Source organism: Dendronephthya gigantea, unplaced genomic scaffold (genome assembly GCF_004324835.1).
Source record: "Dendronephthya gigantea isolate DGI-Jeju-01 unplaced genomic scaffold, DenGig_1.0 000072F, whole genome shotgun sequence".
NCBI classification, from domain to species: Eukaryota; Metazoa; Cnidaria; class Anthozoa; order Malacalcyonacea; family Nephtheidae; genus Dendronephthya; species Dendronephthya gigantea.
The window spans coordinates 992477-1015263 of NW_021163082.1; the positions used below are offsets into that span (position 1 = coordinate 992477).

General features: G+C 36.0%; 2 protein-coding genes across 5 annotated transcripts; one reads left to right on the forward strand and one right to left on the reverse strand.

The window, feature by feature from the left end:
- Positions 1–576: 576 nt before the first annotated feature.
- On the forward strand, positions 577–10401 carry LOC114531496 (branched-chain-amino-acid aminotransferase, cytosolic-like). Of its 4 annotated transcripts, XM_028553099.1 has the most exons (14): positions 577–733; positions 1702–1787; positions 2402–2443; positions 3698–3898; positions 4627–4740; positions 5586–5705; positions 6627–6790; positions 7376–7463; positions 7920–7974; positions 8238–8323; positions 8663–8731; positions 9007–9078; positions 9179–9253; positions 9806–10401. In XM_028553099.1, the coding sequence occupies exons 3-14, from the start codon at positions 2420–2422 to the stop codon at positions 9848–9850; spliced, it is 1113 nt and encodes a 370-aa protein (XP_028408900.1). In that variant the 5' UTR covers positions 577–733; positions 1702–1787; positions 2402–2419; the 3' UTR covers positions 9851–10401. The 4 variants fall into 4 exon arrangements, with proteins under 4 accessions (XP_028408900.1, XP_028408898.1, XP_028408899.1 ...); XM_028553097.1 differs by lacking the exon at positions 1702–1787; XM_028553100.1 differs by lacking the exons at positions 577–733; positions 1702–1787 and adding an exon at positions 1816–1908.
- Positions 10402–11929: 1528 nt separating this feature from the next.
- On the reverse strand, positions 11930–16431 carry LOC114531501. Its single transcript, XM_028553106.1, has 3 exons — positions 15920–16431; positions 13581–13954; positions 11930–12756 (listed from the first exon to the last, which is right to left on the reverse strand). The coding sequence occupies exons 1-3, from the start codon at positions 16285–16287 to the stop codon at positions 12434–12436; spliced, it is 1065 nt and encodes a 354-aa protein (XP_028408907.1). The 5' UTR covers positions 16288–16431; the 3' UTR covers positions 11930–12433.
- Between the last annotated feature and the right edge of the window lie 6356 nt (positions 16432–22787).

Below are 22787 nucleotides of genomic sequence, written 5' to 3' on the forward strand. Positions count from 1 at the left end.
AGGTCCCTGAAGGATATTTTATGCTTGTCGGCTTTTCCTATCAAGTATAAACACAACAAATTTCGCCCAGAGCATGGTACACCCACAAATGTATTTGAATATGCACCTCTGAACGAAATATTGTGACATGTTGAATATATCACTTTCTAAAGTAGCGAGCTTTTTACATGCTTTGTGTTTACACGCGCGCGGGGAAAACTGATCCATTTTCCATTTTCTCGGAAAAGAATTAGATATCAAATTCCCGCGCGAAATTCAAAAAGAGGTACACACACTTGCCGTTCTCTAGGCTATATATTCACGGCATTTACAGTATTATTAACAAAAATGATATGCTCTTGTGTAGCATTGGCGTCGAAACACAAGCTAGGTCTTTCGAAGTATCCAGTTGTAACTTGTAAAAATTATGTGGCAAGCTGATGACAAATTGACAATCTTGTTGTGACTCGTAGGCAGTGGGCTTCTCGTGGGCGTAATGTGGAATATCTCTATCGTCACCCAACCATCACCCTGCCCACTTTACCAGCCAATCAGAACTCTAATTTCCGCCCTCAATTTCCGCCTGGCGAGGTCGACTGCTGAGGCAAATAACCGGCAAAAATCGCATTGAATGTTACATCAGAAAAATTCTTGCGGACTAAAATTACTCCCAATAATGGCTCTTTCTTTACGATCTGCATCAAGACTTTCTTCAAAGGTTAATTTGGCAAGAAAATCTGCTTGTATTGCTTTGGTTTGTACCGTTATTTAACATTCCTAGTTCTGTAATTCATATAGTCCGTTTACCGCCGTGTTGTGAATATAATTGTTTAATAATTGTTCTCGATGTAACATAACACGTTATACGTACTTCTTAAATTGAAGTTTTGTTCGATTTAAATATTGTCTTATCTGTTACCAAACAACACGACAACGCTACAAGCTTATCCTCTATACTTATCAGTGAACGTCGTGTATTAAAGTTGAGCAATTAGGTCGTGTGGTAATTGAAAACAAAGTCGGATTATTCATGCAATACAACTGTTATATACGTGGCCAGTTAAAAATTTCTTCGTCATAAAGCTCAGAGATTGATTAGTATTATAAATAGATCGAGATTAACTGAGCAAATTCACGGTGATTTGATCATAGATCAATCTTCGATGTTTCGGTCTTTTGTTATGTTGCACTGAAGTAAGCAATTAATAGTATGAAATTCTACCATAATTGTAGTGACTTTCCAATATTATAAAAATAACGTTCATTTATAATCTGGTACTCATGTTTGCATCTGCATTGTTTCATCTTGATATGATATTTAGGATATATTCCTTGCCATCTATATTTAGAGATATTTTAGTATTTCCTTATCAAATAAATTCAGTAACCCTGGACCCCCTGCTATGAAATATGTGCTCATTTTGTTAATTAAGAGACTAAATTGCATGGAGATTTCCACCCATGCTTAACTGATATTTAATGCTTAAAAGGTGGCAGGGATTTCAACTCGAGCAATTTCTCTATCCACGCAGTTAAACTTGTTTCATCATTTTATGACAATAATGTTGAGTTACAGCAATGAGGTCTGAAATTTCAGTCAATGTACCTTTAACTGATAAGCTGTATTTTTTCAGCCTGAGGGGAAATTATTATTATGTAACCCCAAACTGCATTTTATCAGAATTTTGTAATAATAATTCTGGACTGAAGCTTTCCTTTAAGGCTGGGCCAATTAAAATGGTCAGACCTATCATATTTTGAATTGAAATTATTTCATTGAAAGTTAAGCACTGCATTTCAAGACAGAGGTAAATAACTGTATATATTTGAATCGAGATTCCTTGAAACACTCTGTCTGTTTTTACCTAAAGGCCTCAGTGGTAATTATGAGCACCTGGGCTGCAAGGTCTCCATGTATTAGTCTCTGAGGTGAGGAAAAGGTTCGTTATTGGTAGAACCAAATAATCGGTAGAGAAAAATAGGTAGAGAAAAAATCTGAGGTGAGGAAAAGGTTTGTTATTGGTAGAACCAAATAACCCACACAAACTCACCAGATCAGTTTGGGTAAAAAAATGTTTTGAATGTAACATTTTTAAATTTACTTATAGTAGCTTCTTCTCATTTCTCTCTTCTAATAACAATGGTAGACCAATATATCTTACTTGAATTTTATATATGCTTCATATGTTTCCTTACTTATACGAGCAATTAAAGCAACCAAAAATTGGCATTTCAACCCTGTCATACATACATGTAAAAATTTCATCATAGTAATTATTCTACCATATTTAACCATGGTAATAATTAGACCACACAGTACTATAACTTTAACTAACCCTGTCTGTTACAAAATAATGCGCCACCCCGAAGTATTATTGGCAGTGGCCTTTTCTTACGGTTCAACCTATTTTTTCATTTGTAGAAAGTTCTTCCAAGATGTATGTCATCTTTGCCGGATATAATGGTAAACAAATTAAATATATTGCATTTAAAATCAGCTTAAAGTCAATGTTATATAACACTGTTAAATATGAAGAAAGGAAAGGTTTCAGAAATTAAATTCAAGACTGAAATTTTGCCAGTTCAAGCTAGTTGATAGAGGTGTTGTATTAAAGAGATGTAGTACAGAGTTGTAGGCAGTAAAGAGATGTAGTCTCTGTAGTTTACAATATTTTGCTTATTTGAGTTAGTTACTGTACAATAGTATTTTAGTCTTCAGACAATTTTTTTGCAGTCTTTAAAAACTCACTCAATACATGTTTATCCATACAATTGCACATCACTATATTCATGACTATTATTTATTGATCAGCGAAACGAAAATGCAGTGCACATAATTATGTGACAACAAAAGACTATTTGCAAAAAAACTATCATACACAAACATGGGAACATAGACCTGTATATCTTGATTCTTCAAATACTGCAGATTCAATATTACCAAGGAGCAGTTTGGCAGCGTCTTCAAACCATTACACTTCAAATGTGGTATAACAACTGCCTAAAATAAACAAAAACACTTCTCGACACGATGTTTCGACCTATGGCTATAGTAATTAGGCATAGCCAGTGTTGGGGCTTTGTCAGGACTCACGAGAGGTCGCCTGCGTGCCCAAGAACCTATTAAAATTTTCCACTTCCACAATTCAAAACATATATTTTTAATGAGAAGAAAAACAGTAAATCGATGAACCGACTAAAATAAAAACAGAGATGTCCGCACGCTCGTCTGAACACACAATGAACGAGCTGTCCAATCATATTCATCGATAAGCGTTTGGCGGGAACTTGTTGACAACGCAACAGTGCCTAGCACTGGTGCGCGTCACTTTTCTGGCGCCTATTTGAACATGACGCTTGCAAATAGAATTGGGCACGGTTCTCAAGAACGTGCACTACCTCCAGGGGCGGTACTCAACAAGGGCACTGTGTTCAGCATGTTTTATGAACCTGTTTTGACTTTGGGCACCGGTGCCGGGCATTCAGTCTGAACACCGGCTTAAGCCCCATACACTTTGGTCAATTTAAATTTTGTTAAGGATTATATTGAGAATGATGAAATTTTGACTACCTAAATAGATGGCCGAACTCTCCTGACGAAGGTCCCTACTAAGGTTGAAAAGTCGAGAAGTACTGTATTTTTGTGTATTTCAGGCGGTTTTCATACTACATGTGAAGCATATAGATCTCCATACGCCTTTCCTTCAAATTGTTTTAGTCTGATAATCTTAAGTTCACAAAACGTTCAACGCTGAAAGACAAACCTACGGATGTCAGCAATATTGAATTTGGTACAGTGTTCACTGATCATATGTTAACAGTACGGTGGTCATCACGTGGTTGGGAAAACCCAGAGATCAAACCTTATGGAGATATCACGTTAAGCCCTGCTGCTAAAGTCTTTCATTATGCTGTTGAGGTAGGACTGACTGTACTGTCACGAATTAAAATTTAATTAACAACTGTCTAAAATAGACAAAACACTTCTCGACGTTTCGACCTGACAATGAAGGCCCTCAGGTTGAAAAGTTGAGAAGTGTTTTGTCTATTTTAGGCATATGTTTTACCACATTTGATGCTAAGATATAATATCGAACGAGTGAGCGCTGCGAAATAATCGAAGTAAATTAATAATAACTCGAAATAAATTCCATATTTTCGCGCAATTAACCATGTATTCTCTATTCCCTCATTAACGCAGAAAGCCTAATATTACACGATTCTTTATTGGCTGAAAAGAGCCAATCAAATTTCGTTTGAAGTCAGCTATTTTCCGCGGCGTTTGATATCATTATGAGAAAAATATATGCTGTTATATAAATGAGTGAATGATGGGTGAGGAACACGACAATTCAGACCAAAAAGGAAACATTACGAAAAATAAAACTCAAATCCTCTGCAACAATTATTGCATTGACAATTAAATTGGTTAATCAAATTTTGGAGGCCCGCCGTGGCCATCTCTTAGTGATAGCTGCCTCTGATGAATTAATATATTTTGTGGGGACACTAAAACCAACCCCCCCGCATTTCCTTTTGGGGGCTGAAACAATCGTACCTCCCCCATGCATGCTCCGCGGCCAATGCCATGGCGATCTTAATTTCCGAAGTCAATAATTATGAGAATTCTTTGTAATTTTGTTTAAGGGTTTTGAAGGTATGAAAGCGTATTTTAATTCGTCTGATGGCAGTATAAGATTGTTTCGACCAATGGATAATATGAGGAGACTTCAAAGAACCGCTGAGAGACTGCGTTTACCGGTGGGTTATATCAATATATGATTAGCTAAGTTTTAGACCACGAACTTCGCTAAGATAACTGAGATACAGTAGAGGTTGTGGGATACAGCAGGGGATGTGCATGAGATACAGTAAGGGTTGTGAGATACAGTAGGGGTTGTGAGATACAGTAGGGGTTGTGAGATACAGTAGAGGTTGTGAGATACAGTAAAGGTTGTGAGATACAGTAGGGGTTGTGAGATACAGTAAAGGTTGTGAGATACAGTAGAGGTTGTGAGATACAGTAGGGGTTGTGAGATACAGTAAGAGTTGTGAGATACAGTGTTGTGAGATACAGTAAAGGTTGTGAGATACAGTAAAGGTTGTGAGATACAGTAAGGGTTGTGAGATACAGTAAGGGTTGTGAGATACAGTAGGGGTTGTGAGATACAGTAGGGGTTGTGAGATACAGTAGAGGTTGTGAGATACAGTAGGGGTTGTGAGATACAGTAAGAGTTGTGAGATACAGTGTTGTGAGATACAGTAAAGGTTGTGAGATACAGTAAGGGTTGTGAGATACAGTAAGGGTTGTGAGATACAGTAGGGGTTGTGAGATACAGTAGGGGTTGTGAGATACAGTTGGAATTGTGAGATACAGTTGGAGTTATGAAATACAACAGTATCAAATAGGTAAATTAGCTTGTAGATACACCACGTAAGTATTTAATACTGCAAACCTTTCGGTGCGTTAACCCGAGCCTTCATCAGTGCAATAACGGACCGAAAGCTTTGCAGTATTAAATGTAAGTAGCTACGTAGTGAACCTAGAAGCTAATTTGTCACCATACACGAATATTAGCATCAGATAGACTGTTTTATCTTCACAGAATTTTGATGGGGACGAGTTCTTGAAATGTATAGTAGAGTTAATAAAGATAGATAAAGATTGGGTTCCTAAAGAAGATAGTTGTTCTTTATATATTCGACCAACGTTTATTGCTACAGGGGTAAGTACTGTAGCAAACGTTTTCATGCATATAAATGATATGTAATACTGTAGAAATAATGAAATTGTTTTATAATATTGTACTAAACGTAAATTGTGCATGACAACAGATATTTATCTGTCCCGCGTTTTTAAAAGTAAAAAAGAAACGAGATTTCCCCGAATCCGTAAAAAAAAACGGCCTGAAACGTAGTTTAATTATCATTGCGCTGCAAATAAAGAGATATCTCCGTAGATATCGCCGGTCAAAGTGCATGGCCGCTGACCTTATTTTAGCTCAGAACCGTTAAAATTTGTTGTCAGTATGTGCATGCAGCTATATTGCTTTTGACGAAATCTCTGTGAACCGATATGCAACATGTGCAGGAAAATTTCTGAATATTTATGGTTTTAGAATAGGCCGTTACATGCCTCTTGCCTATTGTTAGCCACCTTCCCACATTGTATTTGCCATTTAATAAACAAAGTGTCACTACTGCATAATTATTGAAATTGATCAGAGTATATCCAAACAAATAAAAATCGAGTATATACCGGTATTGGAAGGGGGGGAAATGAAGTTGCATTAAACTTGGAATATTCTGTGAGTCCGTAAGGCGAAAATATGGAAGACACCGGATGCAAAAGTGAATGTCTTCATCATAAAAGTTGATCAAAATAACACGCGACAACCCCAATCCTGACTCGATCCTGCACCGCGCCCCTGCGAACTGCATTTTAGCCGGTCGTTGTTCGTCGATCGGCCGTTCTTTTTAGCCATGCTTGACAAAAGATTAATGGTTAGCTCATGATGCTGGGATCTAAATCCGCTTTGTTAATCTAGCTGGTACTTGATTGAAGCATATCATGACGTGGTAAGCCAGTCTTGTGCAGCCAGTCTTGTGCAGCCAGTCTCACTAAACCTTGATCCTTTTTCTTTCAGCCCACACTAGGAGTAAGCGAAGGAAACGAGGCGTTATTATATTGTATTCTATCACCAGTTGGACCATATTTCAAGACTGGTTCATTCAAACCGGTGTCTTTAATGGCTGACGCAAGATTTGTGCGTTCATGGCACGGTGGTTCTGGTGATAGTAAAGCTGGAGGGTAATCTATATTACACTATGTTGATGCATGCTGCGATACAAATCCAAGTATATATGAGCATATAATTTATTTATATAATTGTTTATTGAACTACAAAAACATATCGGTTAGTCTTATTAATCCTGAAACGTTTTTGTAAAGTGTTGGTCTATAACTTTAACTGAGACAACACGAGTATTTCTTTCTTCTTAAATTATTGACGAAGTGCATGGCTTTGTTAAAATTTTTTGATAACCTATGCGAAATATATATAATAAAAAATGATAAAATTTCACTAAAACATTGTTTTGTGAAAAAGCAGTTTGGTAAATTTTTGGCTGTAATTACGTGACGTTGTCTTTTGAAAATCCAATTTTGAAATTTTTCTTTATATATACTGAATAAACTGAAATTGTTTGTGTATACATAAAAATTCTTGAGGCTTTAAAGGATGTTAATTTCGAGTGAAATTATACGCACTTCAAATTCAAGCCAGGAACAGTTAATGCCACTCGAGATTAAGATCCTTTAAAACCTCTTGAATTTACCTGCATCGAGTGAAGTGCCAAAAATCATAATCGATATACATAAAAATATTTGTTTTAGGAACTATGCTCCTACTCTATTTGCTCAGGCAGAGGCCGTGAAGAAAAATTGTGAACAAGTTCTCTGGCTTTTTGGTGACGATGAACAAGTAATATATACAATATCCTAAATATATAATAATAGTGCATAAGACTCAGGTATATGAAATTAAAATTGTGATATTGCTTCTATAAGTCACCAACCAGGTAAGCTGAATCTTTGGTTTGCTAGTAATGGTCACATGATCCAAATTTGTCGGATTCAAATCACTTCTTCTATAGCTGCTTTATAGTCTGTTGACTTCCAAAGTATATGACAGCAAATTAACTAAAGCCATTGGAGTACAGCATTATCAATACCAGACTACATTCCATACGTCAGAATTGAATTGGATCGAACGAAATTGTATCTTGTGAACTGTTCTTCTGATAATGTATCAGAAGCACTCATGCAGCGATTAAAAACAATCGCTTCCAACAGCTGAGAGACTGCTTCCAGAGAAAAATTAATTTGGAATCTTAAAAGTTTTAATGTATTAACTAATATATTGAATTTTGTTGTATAGATAACAGAAGTTGGTACGATGAATTTATTCATCTTTCTCGAAAATGAGAATGGAGGTAAAAGTTGCATTAAGACTTTTTTAATGGCAAGTAAAGCTTATACGGTTCTTTTATTCGGGTTGGATTTATAGGCCTGGTTTTCGTATCGTTCTGTCCAACTGTTTCATCCAAGTTTTCACCATATAATTTAATGTCTGCATGGATATGAGTAGATTTGACTGAGGAAGAGAACTGTGTGAGTTCACTGGTCTAAAACCAATGATTGTGCTATTTTTGCTGTTTGTTGAATTGAAGTTCACTTCTAAGATATTTTCCTGTAGAGAAAGAGCTTGTTACACCTCCCTTGGATGGTCTTATTTTGCCCGGAGTTACACGAATGGCTATGCTCGATCTTGCCCAGCAGTGGGTAGGTTGCATAAATATACTACTTCAACATTAGTGCAGGAGTGTTTTATCACGTGCATGTATAAAATATGCGGCGAAGATAATTGCATTTATTAAACCTGCCCGGCTATTTACGAGTGTTTTCGTGCCCAAATGCATGCGCTAAATTTTTTTAAAGTTAACATAGAGGTAGCGAAAATAAAATTTAAATTATGTCTTTTTCTGTATTACTAAAAATGGTTAATTTTATAACGTAACGAACATATCTGTATTTATTCAACTCTGAAATTCTTTGAGCCAAGTCACATTTTTTGTTGTTGTCAATTGCATGAATATTTTTTTACAATTTCACTTTTTTAAGGATGAATTCAAGGTTTCCGAGAGACGTTACACAATGAATGATTTGAGGAAAGCCCTCAAAGAGGAAAGGGTAATTATCAAACACGACTCAATTGGGAAACACGTATATAATAATATAGATGGTTTCCAACTTTCGTGAAAATAATTTAAATTTTAACATAAAAATGCCGTATTCAGGGAGTATAAATCTCTGTGCTTGGGCAAACTTTAATGATTTGTTATCCTGACTGCTGTCTTGCAATTATCACCATTGCATGTTTCGCAATTTGTGCTTAGTAACATGCAATGCAATTTAATGTCGTCCATGAAGAATTCTTAATTTTCAACTGTTTCTTACAAATTTAGGTCAAAGAGGTTTTTGGTGCTGGTACAGCATGTGTTATTTGTCCTGTTAAAGACATTCTATATAAAAACGAGGTAATTTATTAGAAATCTTCTTAGAACAATATTCTAATCGTTTTACTAACGCAGTTTCTATTAACGTTACACTACAATCGTTATAATAACTCATTTTAAGGTTCTTCACATACCAACCATGGAAAATGGACCAAAAATTGCCAAGAAATTTTACGACGAATTAACAGGAATACAGGTTGGATACTTTTGTTCCGTAATTTCCATCAAAGACATGCATGCATACTTTATATACTATATTGCAATATTTGCTGGGTATGATTAATTAACTTGTAACGAAAATGTAAAATTCTTTAGGACTTTTGGTTTTTCCTAGTAACATGTCGGTACTATAGTATCCATACTAACTCTCCCGGCCCCTTATATCCAGGAGGATGTATCTTATTACTTATTGCAATTTGCAAATCGTATAATGCCCCCGTTAAAGTAAGTCAAATGGGACGAAATGAAGCCAAAATCAGATCTTTTTTTCATCAAATTTACTTTTGCATCTCTTAGTAATAGATAATTTACATGGAATTCGGAGAGAAATAAACCCAACTTATATCAGACCTGATGAATAAAAACAAAAAAATGCGACCGCTTTGAAATACTCACAACACATGACTGTACAGCTGACATGGGTAATACATGTACTATTGTCAGTATTGACCCCTAAATCTTTGGACAAGCATGAATCACGATAACAATAATTATGGTATTATATTCAAACGACGTTTTCTTTTAACAGTATGGAAGGATTCCAAGTCCATGGTCTGTGCTTGTGACAAATTAGCCACAGACGCAGTGTCGATCCGATGCCTCTATTCATATCTGAACGAAATAATCATGTTCCGAATTCTGGTGTCGTTAAAAGCGAAAACTTCAGTTTATATCTCAATACAAATAGCAGGTTAACTATAGCGATATGCCTCTCAGAAAAAATTAGATCAAGCTGGATGAATCAGTGCCACCTCGATTTTTAGTTCATATTGCACTTCATTATTCTTATTCAATATTCAGTTCACTTCAAAATACAGTTATGTATTGAGAACAGATTGACAAGAGAACATCGCTAAAATAAGCAAAATGTATAATTATAGCAAGCAAAATGTATAATTATAAACTTATTTACTAAAAATATTTTGGCACCAAGTATAAAATAGTAATTATAATCCAAAATATCGTCGTATAGGTGGTGTGCAAGTATCTCATGGGACGTATAAGACAAAGGGATTTTCGCCATGTAAGATGACATTTGAATTGCAAAAGAGGAAAATCCTTTGTTAAAATCATCCAACATGGCGACAATGACGAAACGTGAACACCACCTATATATAAAATATCATTGTTCTTCCTATATATAAAATATCACTTTTCTTCCTATATATAAAATAACATTTTTAGTGCAAAGTTTGAGAAACTTTGCAGTATTGTGATGGGTGGCGAAAATTCAAACGAGTCAGTAAGTCAGAGTCAGTCATAGTGTAAACTTTACGGGGGGTAGATATATTTATGCGTATGGTAACTTTTTGTGTATATGATCAGTAATTTAAAGTTTTTAAATTAGTTTAAATTGCTTTATGTATTAATGCACTATATCCCTTTTGCAAAGGTCACCAAAATATTGAGGAATTTTGACGGTTACTGTAAATTTTGAAGCATTGCTTTTCCGCGGTTTGGGTTTTGTTTTAAAGGATATGCGCAGAATTTCCCCCCGAAACACCGGATTTTTTCTTATACGTCGCAACTGCGCATGTGCCGTCGAGACTTAAACATTATTCACGATGTAAAGAAACGAAGAGCATTGCTTCAAAACATTCCTGGCGTAAAAATCGAGCAATTCTTTGAGAATCTACGCAATTTATCAACTTATGTTATGAATTACGAGCATTCAATTCAACACAAATATAATTGGGAAGGTTTATTCCATAAATAGAGCGAAGAGGTTACGAAGAAACGACGCTGTGTTGTTTATGTATTGATAGATCTCTTACACGAATATATATTATGTCGATAGCAAGTCGATACCTGATATTCTGCGTACAGTACATAAATGATACTATACAAAACGGACATTTTCTGCAGTAATCAAATCATTTTGGCATTATACAGTATTGATTATAAGTATATTGTTTTGTATCGATTTACGCGTCGAAGTTATCCACATCATAGGCATAATATGCACCGCGGTTTATTAAAATTATTTACAACGCAACTATTTTGACTATTTTTATGAAGTGACGGATAAATTGTTGCCATCATATAAATGTAGTGAATGTTGTCGCAGTTGTTTGACGAAGAAAAGAGACTAAACTGAGAAAATCGCGTCCGGTTAGGCTAATAGTGACAGTATTGAGTATCCGCAGCTAACGTAACTTGAGTACTTTGAGTAATTTCCTTTTGATTAATGTTTAACCTAGTTCTTTATATTTTTACTGGCATAAGTCAAAATGTTTATGCCGGGACAAACGTCTGGTTGCTTAGGGCATGAAAACTTTGCACTATCCTTGGATCCCTAGTTTACTCATGCATGCATGCATTCATTACGTCTTAATTTGGGAAAAAGGCGATATTAATAGACGGAAAGAAAAAGAAAGACAAATATTTTACACACAAGGGTAATGTCTTGGTGAGAGTCTATTTTGAACTTCTCTGAGTCTAATGCGGCATGACATTAACAGAGGCGTGGAGCATATAATTATACACACGATTCAACTATTTGAATATAATGGCTTTTCGCTATATATGCCGGAGAAAAAGATAAGATTATCCTTTGCAACATTTTCTTTCAACTCTTTTATTTAAAGGAGACGTCATACCTATATACTCCATTTAATTCACAGTAGCAGATTTAAATTTCTCAATTGAAAAGAAATGAACTGAACATGAACCATCGCGAAAGCAATCGATTTTTTTGCTCGGGACAACTTGCGTTTTGCGTTGAAATTAATTTTGATGACATATATCGATTGTAAATATCCCCAACGAAATCAGTACCTTACACCCCGGGGACACATATTAAATACACACACCATATTAAATAGTCCATATATCTAAAATCTATCTCTGAAAATCTCTGTGTCATCATTTGGCACGCAGCATGTACTCTGCCATACGTTCCTTTTATGCATGATTCTTTTATGCATGTTTCTTCATAATTCATGAAATAGTTTGTACTAATTTTTATGAGGTAAAGCAACAGTGCATAAATTTAGACAAAAAAACCCGCTCAGATCTGAAAAAAGCGTTTTATGGCCTTTTATCATTATCGTTAAGCTAGAAAGATATGCCGGAGATAATCGACATCCAAAGTTTATCATCACAATACGTGATATGAACAAAATTGTAAACATGCTTGTTCAAAAATTGTCACAATTTAAGTTTTTTTCAAACAAAAAACTTCTATGTAGTCTGTGCCAAAGGCTGTTGTATTGCTTCCATAAATAAAATTTGTGAACGGTTGATCTTGTGGAATTTGGAAAGCAGTGTTGCTGTTGTTAACACTACAGTAGGATGGCCCGTTTGGACAATCCATGAACCATATATTGGTGCCATTGGCCGACCCAAATCCAGGACCATAAGACGGGTCGCACCAAATTCCACCGCTGTTATCAGATTGTGGAAGTTTTGTTGGTCGGGCTCCAGTTGGGTTTGCAAGCGTGAAAAGAAAGGCATTTTCATCTTTTACGAAAGACGAACCTAAATGAGTAAAAGATATAATTATCTAGCTACCAAAAAAGACGTTCCATTCATTCGCTTTGAACATTCTGTATTGTACTGCTGCCATGATGATTCGGATGTTTATAGTTAATGTAAGATTTTGAACTGTTTCTTAAATAAAACATGACAAATGACTGCATACCTTAAACAATACACTTTTTTATGTGAAAACTTAATTGTGCCTAAAGTTTAAAAAATCGAGACCCTTTGCCCTTTATTGCCGAAAATTTTTGTTCACGCACCAGGCATTTGCCGTTTTACGTTTTATTAGCGGGTCCCGCATTGTTATATGAGCAAAACCTTTGCACCTTCCAATGTATCAAAATGATTCGAAATATTCGAATAAAATTTTCAGTTCATGTTCCATACTCTAATTTGGGATGTGAATGCATGGGAACGCTTGTCCACCACAGTTATTTATTTAGACACAATTATATGATATTCGTAAAAAATTTACCGTCTTGATAAAGTGTAGATGCAGCGAAATAGCCGTGTTTAAACACGGCTATTCAATTTGAAACTGCCCATTGTTTACAGGAGCCTGGGACTCAGGAACTGCAGGTAGTTTAAAGGCTAGTATCTTCAAAATTATTGCACGAAATCAGAAAACGTTTTTTAATATATTAACTAACTTTTTACGTTCTTTTCAAATACATAAAGATCCCATGAGTGATATAGGCACTTTAATGTCTTTGTTTCAGCTCATTTGCATTAGGTTCGGCGCATGAGAAGAGCGGCGTTAACGTTTGACCTATATAGGCTTCTGCTTTGTAATTAAAGTATTAATTAAAGGAGCTAATTACTTGAATTCCATGAAACTTCAGCATACCCTCCAAAAATATTGTTGCCAGCTTTTGCAATGATGACTGTTGGACCCTTATTATCACAATCTTGATGGAAATAGGATGAGTCATATCCATTAACTGACGAGCTATAAATCTGTACCCAGTTGAAAAAAATATCTTGGAAGGGTAGCCATGACAACAACGCGTTTTTTTGCTCCTCGGTCAAGCTGTTAATGATGTAATGAGAATTTTGAAATGATGCTCCCGGCCAAATTTCTTTTTGAACTCCATCGAGTTGATAAAACTCAGCTTCAATGTACAGCTCATTCGCCAGTATCTTGTTTTCGTTAGGATAAATCAGTTTTCCAGTGCGGAGATAGTTCAAGATGTATCTATATACAAGTTAAAAAACATTGCGGAAAGATGATAAAATATATCTGAATACTATTTGTATCATGCGCGTAATAATATATGAATGTTCAAAAAAGATTGAGCACTTTTAAAACAAGACGATTACAAACATCATCGAGTGCCTGGCTAAGTAAGGGACAGTCTTGGCTGAGGGCATGTTTACATGAAGGTACCCAAGCAAGCAGTTTACTCTAGTCTTGTGTATTTTTTTAGTTTAATAAACGATGTAGCTTCGTCTGTTTCAAAAACCGCGACCACGCATAGGTAGGTTAACCCTTTCTTGTATAGTTACCATGTAAACAGAACCTGAAATAAGTCGAGCAACTGCCGTGCGCCTATGCAGACTCATTTGAATTTTTATATAAGAGGGGTAATTTCGCAAAAACATCTGCCATGCATGGACCTCATATCTTTTTAAATATAAAAAGATCAAGAATTGCGGAGCCAATATACCTAATTACAAAGAAACAGTAATTTTTATTTAAGATCATTTAAAGAAAATGGTCAACGTGTGCGGTGCAGCCTGGCCAACAAGATTCATCATAATATAACATTTATAGTACGTGCGTGCTGATTGGTCGAGAAGCGTGTTTCTATAACTATATAGAAACACGGAAAATATTTTCTATTTCTTAAAATAAAGACTGGAAAGATTTTAAGGTATTGAAAGTATATAATACGTTCTTGCCAGCAATGTGATTAACAACAGCATGCGCTAAGAGCAGCCCTTTGGAAACACTCAATCATCTAGAATCTTTTGGTTGATGCTAATAGACATTTTCAGCTTGTATGCAAATTAACCCGTTTCAAGTCACATGGTCTGAAATGGTTCAGTTTTATTTGCTATTCCATGCATGGTATACCATAATTTTAACCGTTTGGCGATCAACCTCGTACCCAGGGTTTTCCCTCTTGGGGAAATCCCTGGGTACGAGACTACGAGGTTGTTTCGTGATGACGTTTCTTGCCTCCAAAGTTGAAAAACTTTGAAAAACTACCTTCATATTTGGCTTTAAAGATGGCGGCCAAAGTTATAGCGTTCCACGTTTTATTGCTGCAGTTCACTGAGCAGGATAAAGCGGAAGTAGCGAAAGTATAGTTATCATATTACAAGGAATCTGAGAGAACATCAAGGAATTATTTTTTGACGGATTGGCCATAACAGTAAATTACAGCACAACATATAAATTACGACATTATGTCGTGACAAATGAAAACAAGCTTTTATCGTTTACTAACTGAGAAAGCGAAAAAACAGCTCCTTTCTCTTTTTCATATTAGTCGTAAAATGCTGCGTGTGAACTTGTAGACGCCTCTATACTTGTATTAAAACTGAGTTTTGCTAACGGAAACTGGTAGCCCGAAATGCACTCCACATGTTCATATGTCGCCAATAACAACCCCGTATTGAGCAATGCGTGACCGGAAGTATAGTTGTAGAAATATTACCAGGAATTTGAGTGAATACCCAGAACTGGTCAGGGAATACCTCGACTACCAGTACATTGCCTTAAACTTCTGCTTTATTATTATTGATTACTAGTGGTAATCACAGATTAGTGATGTGCGTTCGAAATGTGTTGATTTCGGTTTACCAAAAATTTCGGTTTTAAAAACATTAACATCATTAACAAAAATGTTAACATTACAACGTCACAGCGTATGTGATTAAAAGGTTACCCGCAAAAGGAGTAATCTAACAACAGTGATGGCTCATATGCTTTCATTAACAACAAAATGTCAAAATAGAGCGAGCACATGGTCTTCAGTTACTATGACGACACGTCAGAACGAGGAAAATCTCGATATGACACGGCTAGGAAGGGTTCTCCGTCGTCGAACGCAATAAGCTTTATTATTGCGATACATTGAGATTTTCTCAATATGCTTTAACTTTGCTATCGAAAGCTACAATGCATTCGTACAATAGAATATTTACTGCTCACCTAAAATGAGTTCCGTCTCTGTCAATAAAATATGCGCCATCTTCTTCATCAGGTTTCACATCAAATCGTTCAGAGAACATGGCGGCCAACATCGAATCGGGATCTTTCACTAGTGTTTCAAGCGATGTCTTGAATATTTGTCCACCAACGTTTAGTTTGACGTGTTTCTTGAAATGTACGCTACCCAATTTCTTTCTCATAACTTCGAAGGTCGCTCGTTCTTCTTGCAGAACTTCAGCTTCTTCGTCAATCGTGCTTTTCAAGGCTTGAACAGCTTGAAGAGCATCTTCAAGTTTTGATGGAATGTCGATTTGCTTCCTTTTAGTCCCAATGGAAGTTTGTTTAGCGTTATGCTTTTTCGTGGACATGTCGAAATGGTAGTTGAAATGATAATGTTCAGCAGTTCAGGTATATTATGGTAGACACGGTGTTGTGATTGTTGTCAGCGCAAACCTTCGATCGTATTTGCTGAATTCCGTGCTCCATATGGCAGGAAATTTTCCTTATAAATGGATTTTCCTCGCGTTAACTCCGGCGCACCGCGCGCGTGCCAGTCTTTTCAATACATAGCTTATGAACATAAACACTATAAGTTAAAAATGAAACGAGACTTACCTGCAAGTGTGTGATTGCAATTCTATGAGTTATTGGTAAGGAACTGGGGAGTCGCACGAGACATGCATGCGCAGATTGAGTAATCAGTATCTGAAGTAGCTGTGATTGCTCCTGGTCATGTTCGCCGAATGACGTCATAGCAGGGTCAAAGGTGTGGGGTGGAAAAATCCGATCACTGTCGCGGTTGACGATGGTGTAGTAAAATTAAAATGTGATTAGTAAAAGCCGAAGTTGTCTCATCTATGCCATTAACTTGATTTAATTAAGTTAATATCTTTAATACAGGTCACATGACATGCAAACGTGAACCAGCACACTTCCTTTTTTTCACACTGATCTCATTTTTGAACAATCTGGACGGTCAATGTTACGGTACCGCCGTCCGTAGAGCCTGATTTCTTGCATAAACAGGATGTGACGTCATTTTTTGTAATACTAAAATATAATAAAAGTGTGCTGGTTCACGCTCCCCTCCCCAAAAAAAAATCACATCTACTACTTTCAAACGGGTCAGGTAATCGCTCTGACTCTTGAACAATCTCTTCCTCGCACGTAGACCCACAAATACCCTCTTTGAGACATGAAATTTCCGGAACAATCTTGTCTTCAATTTTTAATGTGTCATCAACCTCGAAAACGATAAAACGGGATAACTAAAAACAACCAATCATTGCATATGATATAGATTTGGACGTCTAGGATCGTTGAGTCTTATGAAAATTAAAGATGAGGACGCTCAATCGTTCTTCTTTGTTTAACTGAGAATGAAAAAAAACAATGTCGTTATTTAATTAAACACGTTTACAAACTTCCATTCAATGGGCCCCTCAGGGTTACAGTTCATGAAGCGTATGAAATTGATGCAATTGTTTAACGAGGACATTAAATTCAATTAAAGTAATGTCATGGCATATAAAGGGGGATGAATCGAAAAAGAACTACTGACAAAACTCAACATCCCATCCATAAACCTGGACATTTTTGGATGTCTAAAACCCGACGACTACATCCCATGGTTACTTGCTGAAACAAATGACCTCACATGGATGGAAACCTGCGGTAAACACTATGAAAATAACAACAACAACTACAAACATTGTCCAAAAGCTGAACTGAAAATCTTTAATAGATGGTTGAAGGTATAAACAATCCGTAGATATATGGATAAAAGATAATAAAAAGACATGTGTAGTCTAAAGACATAGTTGTATATAATTGTAGATAAGTGTATATAGTTGTAATAAATATTTTTTAATGATTGTATCAGTTCATACATGTAATCGCTCTGAAAACCAATATATCCCTTAGCACGTCGATTGTCATAAAAAACCATCCTGTAAATGAATAAAATTCTGACTCTGCCAAACTGAGATGTCTCTTTGACTCTCTGAAAACCAATATATCCCTCAGCATGTTGTGAACATCGGCACACATGAAAAAACTCGCAATTCTCGCAATTATGTACTTTGTACAATAACATTTCCCGTAACATTATAATTTAAAGGTAGACGGGTAATGTCACGGTAAAGAGTCTTAACCGCATCTTGTATTGCTTTGTAACTGTGACTCCTTGTGTACATTCCATAAAGTTTACTTTCAATTTGAACAATAGAGTTACAACTAAACATACCCTTTGGTAACCTCAGAACAATCTTATTATTGCTGCCGAGCCTCAGCGAGGCAGCACACTATTTGTGACGATTGCTCAGGATTTGCCAGAGTTCACTCGACTCAGTCTTTTGCGCGGATCTATGTGAACTGAAATCTGGACCCTGTGTCTGTCTGTCTGATGGTCGTAATTCCGGGGAACAGACCTTCCATGATTTTTGGGGGGAGCAAACAATACCTCTGATCACGTACATGCGCATTTTTGGAATGAATATATTTCCAAGTGGTCTGGTTGAGCTTTTTAAAACTTTTTAGCAATTTCTGGGGTAACCATGGCTTTATTTCTTGCTGCTGATTTTCATCAAGGCAATGAACGTTTTAGTGTTCATTCTAGAGGTAAGCAGTGTGCTTTATTTATGAGTTTATCGGCGCTTCTGACAGCCCGAAATATTCCATTATCCTCGTGGTCGAAGATAACATTTAATAATGTCTTATTGCAAGGGGACAAATTATATTTAAAAGCGATTAATAGTGTTAGATGCAGGTATGGATGCTTTGTCTGTAGAGAATTTACCGAAAGTTATTAGCGTTTCATCTCCGTGTACAAACATGTCAAACGACTTTTCGTACGAGATCTTGTCAATGATCGACCCAGTTTCACTTCATTCGCCTTTACACGAAAATGTAACTAAATTGCCAGCTAGTGATTTACATATTGTAGTGGAGCCTTTTGCGGTTGAAAATAATACAATTCCAGCGACAAATGAGATACAAATTGCAAATTACAAAGTACTATTTCCATTCAGTTGCCAGCGGATTTAAATACAACATCACCTATGATGGTAACTGATATTGATTGGTGCACCCATTGTGGTGGAGCCCATTGAGGCACCAAGCAACACTGATTCTCCTTGCAAAGCAAGAAATAAAACTCAAATTTGCTGTATAAATTATAAAAAAAGAACTTCAAGGTCTTGTTATACCAGATTGAGAAATTGAGTCATGTTACTATGATATTCACACAGCACTTCTCAATACATTTATAAATGATTGTTTTGTTATTTTAATACTAGAAGGTTATATGATGGCCTTAATAAAGCAAAGAGATAATTTTTATATATTTGACTCACATGCGAGAGACTTAAATGGAATTCCTCATCCCAGAGGCACTGCTGTGGTTATGACATTCACTGATATTTTAGAGTTGGAGCAATATTTGTATTGTTTGTCAAAGGAACTACATGCCAATTCATTTAAGATTGTTCCTGTGCAATTGAATATGTGCAAAATTTGTAATAAAAAGACTAAATTAATGAAAGATCAAGAATACCAAAGAATCAGGCGTTCAATAGTAAATGAATGTGATAAACAAGCCAGACATAACAAAGCTAATGAATATAATAAAAGAAAGCAGTCAGAGGAAAGTGACATTCAGAATCAAATCAGACTTAAAAATTATAGAGAGTCTAAGAAAAGAAAGCAGTGAAAAGGAAGATGACAGCCAGAAACAAACTAGACGTCAAAACAATAGAGGTTCATTAAATACAAATAAAGTAAAACAATAAACCTCAAATCGAGAACAGTGAAATGGTAATCCTCGAGAATTTTTTCCATGACGAAAACATGATTTACTTTTCATTTCAAAAATTTGTAGTTGCTTTTCATATTTTGCACAACCAAACAGTTCAAGATTAATGCATTCAAGAGAATAATAAGAACATAAATCCTTTTCAATATGCCCACCCTTAAAAGCAAAAACAAATGTATTATCTGAAAAATTCCGTTTAAAAATATTATGAAATTCATGCTGAGTAATATCAGAATGAGAATACTTTTTTCTTAAAAATTGTAAACCATGTATTCTGTTTGAAACATATAAAACTGATGAAAAATCATTATCACTCAAAAAAACACCAGGGTGATAAACATAATAAGTATGACAAATCAATCATATCACGAACAGAAAAAATGCTGACCTCGGCATAAAGATACCTTTCACTAATTCTCCACCAATCAGTATCTATAATATGTGTCACTCTCTTTAAAATTTCTTCTTTCCTTTCATTGATGTCTTTAAGTTGAACTACTGAATATTTATTAATATGTTCACAAAAATTGATTGTTTACCCTATCATTTAATTCTTGAGCGTATCATAACCTTTCAGGACAACATGTTCCGGCCTCTGCATTCACAAGTACCACATACTGAAAATAATGTCTTCTATTAATCTGCTTTTTTTTGAGCCAAACAATAAGAAAATCATTTTCCTTTTTTTTCCGATTCATAACTTTACTATTTTTACATTTTAAAGTTTTCTTAGCGGCAACATATAAATGACAAATCCGACATCGTCTGCGTAATTTCATAATTGCAAGGGTAATCTTTGTCAGTTTTTAGATTTTTATGATAAAAAGCTCCCCACCAAATAAGCGACTAACACTTGTTTCCAAAGCTACTGCCATTTACGTTCGAGCATGATGCATGAACTATTTCACGCGTTTGTTCACGTTTGAAATGTGACGTTCTATAATTAATTCTGATGCTTTGTCCAATGAAATTAACAAGTTTGAGGCATGAACTGTAAACAAATATGACGTCAAAGAAAACGTTTCGGCCACATTTTGGCGCGTTTGGTAGCTTCTTTAGCAGGTTTCCACGTTCTAACATTTTTTAAGATGGACAATAGTCACAATACGGAACTGGATCTTCAAGTGCAAGTGCAAATTGGCGAAACTCGAAGAGTATTTTTCGTACAGCAGCCTAGCAATTACTTACAACTGGCAAATGCTATTAAACGAGAAATACCGAAAACAAAGTTCATGGATTTTAGCCTTCAATATGAAAATGACGAGGGTGAATACGTTATTTTGAACAGCGGCGATGCTTTATGTTTGCGTGTTGCAATAACATCGGCAAAAAATATCCCACGGACAGAAATACGTCGTTTGAAACTAAGGGTATTCGAGGGCTCATCTCCAAGTATCGACAAAACTGAAACGAAGAAAACTGCCAACGAAAGTGGCTTTGCCCCTCGTAAGAATAAGATTGGGCAAAGTCATACGAGAGTATCACTCGAATACAGCAAAGTGCAAAGTTCTAAGCCTAAACTATCAACAGGCAAGAGTAATGCTGTTGATACGTTTGATGAACAATTTCATGGCGAATTATCAAATGATTCTGATGATGACACTGACAGCAATGACGATTTGTTTGAAGGGAAAACACCGCTTCAAAGATACGTGTTAAATACGGAGAAAAAAATACAAGAAAAGCAGGTGTTATTTACAAAACTACGAGAAAAAGAGAATGACATTTCTAGAAGAATTAATCGGGTCAAATCAAACCAGATGGATGGAAACATCTGTAGAAACTGTCACCTTCGCCTAGGCCATACAGCTCGCACTTGCGCCTTAGATAAATGTTCGTCCGTTTTTAAATGTGGCGAGGAAAAGTTCCACTGCGGGGAAACAAATACAAGAGAAATTCGGAGCCAAATAACCAAATAAAGAAACATGAAATGGAACTCACCAAACTTAAAGTAGAACTTGACAATAAAAATCTGCAATAGAGAAGTCAAAAGACACACTCTCCAACAAACTAGAATGCGTTTTGTTTCAGGCGAAGAAAGAAGACTATTTAGTCAATGGGCAAAAAAATGGAGCCTATTAAGAAAGCATGTCTATGCAGTGGAGCAATACTGCAAACAGCACCTCGGAGGCCGTTTACCGGCAAAACAGGATATTTCTGAAATACTGGAAAGCGCTCTTTCTGAAAATATGAACTCTTCACTCGGCTATCACAGAGGAAAACAAAGTCAAAGTGGTAAGCGAAAGCGTGAAAATCCCTTCAAGCCTCACCTTGGAAAATATGGCATTCGATTTCCAGACAAAAGTGATACAACAGACAACCCATGCGACGAAAGTACAACCTCGTCTATTATGGCAACCGCACCAGAAACAGAGTCTCAAGAACACGAGCAACTTGCGATTGTGATGAGGGAAAGTTTACGAAGCACGCCCCAAATGAGTTGCTCACAAAATTTGGCACAAAATGTGTTCCCTATTGGTCATCAGACAGCGACGGCTGTACTCGAAAATTACCAGTCGCCTGCATTAGCTATGTCCATGAACATGTATCCGAACCTGCCGCCATACATGCAACCATATTTTCATCGACATCGCGTTGAAACACCGGCATTCAATTTACATCAGTTTCCTATAAATACAGCATTTCCACCAACGCCATTACAACTCAACGAAGACGTCGAAATAAACACTGAGGATGGCAATGAAATCATTGCCGAGAATGATGCTGCAGCTATACTAGTAAATATGCACGAAAACTCTGGAGACGTTTGGCCGACCAGTATTCTTGATGAATTAATTGATTTATGAATGATTGAACGAACGTGCATGTGTTTAATAGTTATATATATCATTCTTCCTCGTTCATATATGTTCCTTTTCAGTTGGGTTTAAAAACAGTTGGATTTTTTAAGTTCAGTGACAATAGTACGGTTGGAAATAACTATTTTGCATGCATGTATTTGACTCAATATGGACACATATTATGTATATAGTCTAGAGGTTTTCAAACACACTTCAAATTCAAGCCAGGAACAAACAGTTGATGTAAGAATGAGTC

Excerpts from the sequence above, each read along its gene's own strand:
- LOC114531501 (XM_028553106.1), bottom strand. The coding sequence starts at position 16,287 with ATGTCCACGAAAAAGCATAACGCTAAACAAACTTCCATTGGGACTAAA. Across the intron at positions 13,955-15,919 it reads AGAGACGGAACTCATTTTAG|ATACATCTTGAACTATCTCC; the intron begins GTGAGCAGTAAA and ends ACTTGTATATAG. Across the intron at positions 12,757-13,580 it reads TGAAGTTTCATGGAATTCAA|GTTCGTCTTTCGTAAAAGAT; the intron begins GTAATTAGCTCC and ends TTACTCATTTAG.
- LOC114531496 (XM_028553097.1), top strand. The coding sequence starts at position 611 with ATGTTACATCAGAAAAATTCTTGCGGACTAAAATTACTCCCAATAATG. Across the intron at positions 2,444-3,697 it reads CATCTTTGCCGGATATAATG|TCTGATAATCTTAAGTTCAC; the intron begins GTAAACAAATTA and ends AAATTGTTTTAG. Across the intron at positions 6,791-7,375 it reads GGTGATAGTAAAGCTGGAGG|GAACTATGCTCCTACTCTAT; the intron begins GTAATCTATATT and ends TATTTGTTTTAG.